This window comes from Pseudorca crassidens, chromosome 2, assembly GCF_039906515.1.
Source record: "Pseudorca crassidens isolate mPseCra1 chromosome 2, mPseCra1.hap1, whole genome shotgun sequence".
Classification (NCBI taxonomy): Eukaryota; Metazoa; Chordata; class Mammalia; order Artiodactyla; family Delphinidae; genus Pseudorca; species Pseudorca crassidens.
The window spans coordinates 27,888,162-27,894,161 of record NC_090297.1 but is presented as its reverse complement, the minus strand read 5'-3'; the positions used below and the strand labels follow the sequence as shown (position 1 = coordinate 27,894,161).

Here is a 6,000-nt window from a genome sequence, read left to right as displayed (position 1 = left end):
TTACAGCTCCCAGACAAAAATTGTACCTCTTGGAGTTGTGGTGAGCATTAAGTGGAAAGATTCATATCAAGTGTTTACCAAACACTTGGCTTAATAAATATCAGCTATTATTTATTCATGTTCTCTTGGCAGGTCACCTTTCCAGACATGGGCAATAAAGAATGGTGCAGGGCACTTAACAGCGTCATCTTACGCCCCTTAGTTTCTTCCCAACCTCTTCCTCTATCTTCTCACCATTGGGTTTTGGTCTCTTTAAGAAGTCAACCATAACTGAGGAAAGAGGAATGCTGGGAAATCCACTCAGCTCAGGTCTGGAGCATAATGGGAAAGGGGGCGGAGACCAGGGTTGCGCACGCGCAGTTGTCCGGGTGTTGCGTTGCGATGGATTAAGCGGAAAAATTCCCGTAAGAGAAAATAATCTTCGTCCCAGGGTGGAGGCCTTGGGTTCTACTCCTCCTTCCCCGGTCGGTGCTCCCCGGGAGCAGGGAAGCCACCAGAAGGTGAGCGCGGCCGGTAGCAGCGGGAGGGGCCGCGTGGGGCGGGGCGGCGGCCGCGCCACGTGACGAGGCGGGCGCTGGGCGGAAGCAGCGCAGTCGGGCGTTGCGGTTTCGCTGCAGGGACACGCTGACAGGCATTTGCGGGTCGCGTTCTCTCCAAAAGATACAACGTTGCAGCGTTTGTACCCTGTGACAGGCGTGGGAATTATTGGTGGGGACGAGATTTTGGGAGCGATTACGACACGAGAGCCCATAGATTGTTGTAACTGTGGCAGGTAGTCCTAAATTCTCATCCCTCGCACTGGTTATTAAGCCAGTTGCCCATTTCCATGTCTGGCTTGCCTGTTTGGGTAAAGACAACTTTGGAGAGTTTCCTTTTTGCTTTAGGTGTACTACGTCCTGTTTAGGGGAAGGGAAGTCCGCTGAATGACTAAAGATTGTTTACAAGAAGGAGATTGGGAAGCGGATCTCAGAGGGGCTCATTCCTGGGCATGGCTTTCGTGAGACCCTGCAGGTGGTCCACTTTAAGTAAGGGCATACCTGTTCATTTGTGGTGGCAACTTGCGCTCTTATCTATCTTTAAGCCGAGAGTTGGGGCCCTTATGGAGGCCTCTAGTGAAGGCTGAGTTAGAGGTGGGGGTGGGGAGTTTGGTGTGCCCCATTTTGAGAAATATAAGCTGAGGTGGGCCTCCAAGTACTAATTCTCATGGACTCAGAAACAGTATTTCTGAGTCCTTTCTTCTAAGAGCTTGGTAACGTTCTCTCACGTGTTGGTCTGCCAGTCTAATTACCTCAGTAACTTTCAACATATAAAAGACCAGAGTATTTGTCTTTAAAGCTATCAGGGAAGCGGGAGCTATTGCTGTAAGACTTTATGTGAAGGCAGCTACCAAAGAAGCAGAAGGCAGGAAGAAAGGAGAAGAGTCATGGCCCCAGAAGAGTTGTTTTTTTTTCAAATGCTTAGCCCTAAAACCTTGTGCTCAAAACAAAGCTTTTGATATAGATAAACATGAAAAAAAAAAAAAAGCCTGAGTACCAATCCTTTATGTTGTGTTTTAGGAATCCAACTATCCATCACCAAGAAGAAATCTATTAGTTTTAGACCGGGGAATTCCTTTACCTAAAAAATTAGAATGAAAGAACCTTTGGATGGTGAATGTGGCAAAGCAATGGCACCGCAGCGGGGGCTTCTGGACAAAATTAAAGAAGAACCTGACAATGCTCAAGTAAGCATTTCATATTTATTTTAAATTTTAAAAAATGTCTTCCTTTCTACCTGGTGAATTCAAATTTTTAGTTAGTTTCTGACTTGTAAGGTAACCCAAACTGATTTTTTCCCCATTAGATGAGTAAATCACCTATTCTGCTCTTTGAATGAAAAAATATCTTGGTAACTCTACTATATTTCTTTTTGTGGGAAGAAAGTACCTTTTTCCATTGGTACCTTTTTAAAAAGTTCTCTTGTATCTGATAGTAGTTTCCATTTATTCTGTAAGTATTTGTGGTCTACTCTATGCCAGGCTCTGGGGATCCAGGAGTGAGCAAAATCAGTTTAGTCCCTTCCTTCATAGAGCTTGCAGGTTAGTAGAGGAGATAGACATTACACAAGTAATTGAGCACATGATATATATAATTACAAACTAAGACAAGTGCTGTGGAAGAAAAGCCTGAAATGGGGAATCTGACCTAGTTTTGATTGGGGGCAGGGGGCTAGAGAAGGATTTGTCAGCCGCATTATGAAGAATGAATTGACTAGGTGAAGGCATGGAGGAGAGTGTTCCAGGTAGAGTAATCTCCATACAGGAAAGCTCTGATTTGGGAAGATGCTTGGTTCTTTTGAAGGACTGCAGGACCAGTGGGTCTGGAACAGAAGAGGTGCAAAAATGGTGATGACGATGATAATGATGATCATAATAACAATACTAATAGTGATATTAATATGTCAATATGTAGAGTATATTATATCATAATAACATGATCTTATAAATACTAACTTATTACTATTAACACTTATATGTACTTAGACTGTGCCAGGCACCATTCTCACAACCATATTATTATCCCCATTTTAGAGATGAGGAAACCAGGTACAAAGAGGTCAAGCAGTTTACCACAGATCACAGCTCATAAATAGCAAAGATTGGATTCAAACCCAGGTATCAGACTTCAGAGCCTATGCTATCCTACTTCTAGGATGAGGCAGTGTAAGTAGTTTGGGGCCAGATTATGCAGAACCTTGTGGACCTTGTTACGAATTTTGGTCTTCTCCTGAGAGCTTTGGGAAGCCATTGTAGGGTTTTACTTGGGAGAGTAAGATAAACATGTTTGGAAAGATCATATGGCTACCTTTTAGGGACCCAGATTGGAAATCTGTGGAGATTAGTGTGGAGAGACCAGTTAGTTGTTTTGGCAAAAAATGATTTTTTTTTCCTTCATGGACAGTTCTTTTGCTTTATACTCTAGTTATTGGCTTCATTGCATAAGCAAATCAATAATATTGAAAATATAAATAATAAAATAAGTCATAGTGATAATACTCTATTTCTCTTATTATCTCAAAGGCAGTGTCATTCCAGAACAGGGATGTCAAGTAGATGTTGTTTTGTTCATCCACTCCACGCCTTCCTAAAATGCTGTGCTGCGAAGGGTTCTGAGGTAGTGTCTACAGGATGTGGGGTGGGGGATGGTGGTATCCATGACACTTATTTTCCCTCCAGATGGTAAATTCTTTCTCTTTTTTTGCCAGAAGTAACCATTTGTTTGTCAAGTTTTGTGGGTTCTGCCTTTTAAGAATATTTTTTTTACCTTGCCCTTTCCTCCCTGTTTTATTATTTCTCATCTGGACTTTTATAACAGTTTCCTATTCATCGTCATGTCTTCAGTCACATATCTCACCAAAACTCTGTATAGTGATTTTTTTTTTTTTTTTTTTTTTTGAGGAACAAGAGCCAAGTTTTTAATTTGATCATTTCTTCTATTAGAAGTACTCCTTAATGACATCCTTGGCCTGAGACTCTTTGCTTAACCACCACACAACTGCAACCATCCGCTTTACAGGGATTTTCCTGTCTGTCAGTTTTACAGAGGCCTACCCATTCCCCTAGTTTCTTGTTACCATCAATCTTAATTAGGTTGATTTGTCATTCAGCACAAGGGCCTTTACCAACTTGACATAAGCTCATCAGAATTGGATGCAAGCACACAGAGATGGGATTGGCACTTGTCTAAGGCTTTGGCAGCTTTGGAATCCCACATGCTAGGCTGTCCTGGATGAGGGTGGTCTTCAGCATCTCTTGTAAAGCAGTATTAATGTCCATTACACCTCCAGTGGAAATGCTTTCCTCCACCAAGGCGGTGGGTTATGGCCACAGCAATGGGTTATGGGTGGAGCCGAATCTTGAATGCACCGGGGCCTCTACCTCCCATGCAATTCCCCAGCAACAGGGAAAGAGCACTATGGTGCTCTTTATAGATCTGATGACACTGCTCTCTTTAAAGACCCTGTCTCCTCATGAGGGATAAAACATAAACTTTTTAGTGTGGCATCCGAACTATCCATGTTTAGGCCTTTGTTTTCCTCTTCAGTGTCGTCACTCATCCTTCCCACCTTTTTTTTCTTTCTTTTTTTTTTAACATCTTTATTGGAGTATAATTGCTTTACAGTGGTGTGTTAGTTTCTGCTGTATAACAAAGTGAATCAGCTATACATAAACATATATCCCCATAGCTCCTCCCTCTTGCATCTCCCTCCCACCCTCCCTAACCCACCCCTCTAGGTGAACACAAAGCACCGAGCTGATCTCCCTGTGCTATGTGGCTGCTTCCCGTTAGCTATCTGTTTTACATTTGGTAATGTGTATATGTCAATGCCACTCTCTCACTTCGTCCCAGCTTACCCTTCCCCCTCCCCATGTCCTCAAGTCCATTCTCTATGTCTGTGTCTTTATTCCTGTCCTACCCCTAGGTTCTTCAGAACCTTTTTTTTTTTTTTTTTTTAAGATTCCATATATATGTGTTAGCATACGGTATTTGTTTTTCTCTTTCTGACTTCACTCTGTATGACGGACTCTAGGTCCATCCACCTCACTACAAATAACTCAATTTCGTTTCTTTTTATGGCTGAGTAATATTCCATTGTATATATGTGCCACATCTTCTTTATCCATTCATCTGTTGATGGACACTTAGGTTGCTTCCATGTCCTGGCTATTGTAAATAGAGCTGCAATGAACATTGTGGTACATGACTCTTTTTGAATTATGGTCTTCTCAGGATATATGCCCAGTAGTGCTTCCCACCTTTTCTAATCTATGCTCCTGCAAACTATTTGCATTTCACAGGAAGGTATATTCTGTTGATTTTTATTTCCTTGCCTTTGCACATGCCATTTCTTCTGCCTGTGTATCCTAAACTGGATACTTTAGCTTGGCAAAAAGTTCCTCCTCTTTTAAGATATAGTTTAACTGTCACTCAGGTAGAATTAGCCATTCTTTCTCTGTCTTTTTTTTTAAATCATGTAGTGCTTTTACATTTATTATGGCATCTGGAGGTCAATGAATTTGGTTTCCTGGGTCTCGTCTTATTTGATCTCAGTTCCTTGCACAATGACTGGCACATGCTCAATAATCAAAATAAAAGAGGCTGTGTTTCACAGATGAGGAAACTGAGCCTGAAGGAATAAGTGACTTCACCAAGGTCTCATGGCAAAGCTGGGATACAAAACCAGTTTTTTAAAATTCCAGATCCAATATTTCTTTCATCGTACCTTGCCTGTAGTATAAAAATTTAAGAAATATTGTACTGTGAGTTAATTGAGTATTCTTTCTGTATAAAAATTGTGATAATGAAAATCCCGTTAACAGCTTACATTGTAAATTTAAGTGGATAGGGACCTACTTAGTTCCTTTTGGTTTATATTAATGCTTCAAGGTGAATAGGCTATACTTTTTCATGATTGAGAGTGTGACCTATGGTGGAAAAGCCAATTGAACAAATAGTATGTGCAATTTTTCATGTCATATTTGAATATTGGAAAATAGACAAAAAATTGAAAAGTTGAGTATTTTATGATATACTAAGGGTCTGTTCTGGATATTAAAGCTATAGTTGAGCTCTCATTCAGTCGTTCAGTGACTTTTATTCCTGTTTATATAACCTAAAGCACTTGTTGAACACCATTGTAAGCAGTTTACATGTGACGCTTACAACCCTACGAGTTAAGTATGTTATTATTCCCACTTTACATACAAGGAAACAGAGACACAGATGGTAACTTGCTAAACTAAATGTAACACAACTAGTAAATGGGTGAGTTAGCATTTGAACCCAGGCAGTCTGGTTCAAGAGCCCAAACCCTTAACTAGGATGCTAAGCTTTGTTAGTTATTTTGTTTTCAGAGGAGCTACAAAGATGAAAAGATAGGGCCTCTGCTCTCAAGAGAATTGATAGTAAGGGGGAATAAAGGTATGGAAATGGGAGAGGTAATTATTTGCTGGGTGACTTC

At 41.0% G+C, this 6,000-nt stretch overlaps 1 protein-coding gene and 1 pseudogene across 15 annotated transcripts in view; one reads left to right on the top strand and one right to left on the bottom strand.

Moving 5' to 3' along the window:
* The first annotated feature begins 332 nt into the window (after positions 1-332).
* Positions 333-6,000, top strand: part of ZMYM6 (zinc finger MYM-type containing 6) — a 43,447-nt gene continuing 37,779 nt past the window's right edge. For 2 of the 15 annotated variants that reach the window (XM_067725409.1, XM_067725424.1), the window contains exons 1-3: positions 563-772; positions 1,557-1,723; positions 3,059-3,152. In XM_067725409.1, the coding sequence (XP_067581510.1) occupies positions 1,647-1,723; positions 3,059-3,152 (171 nt within the window). In that variant the 5' untranslated portion in view covers positions 563-772; positions 1,557-1,646. The other 13 variants (XM_067725410.1, XM_067725413.1, XM_067725414.1 and 10 more) reach the window with 13 other exon arrangements.
* LOC137212404 (small ribosomal subunit protein eS12-like) lies at positions 3,475-3,856 on the bottom strand (annotated as a pseudogene).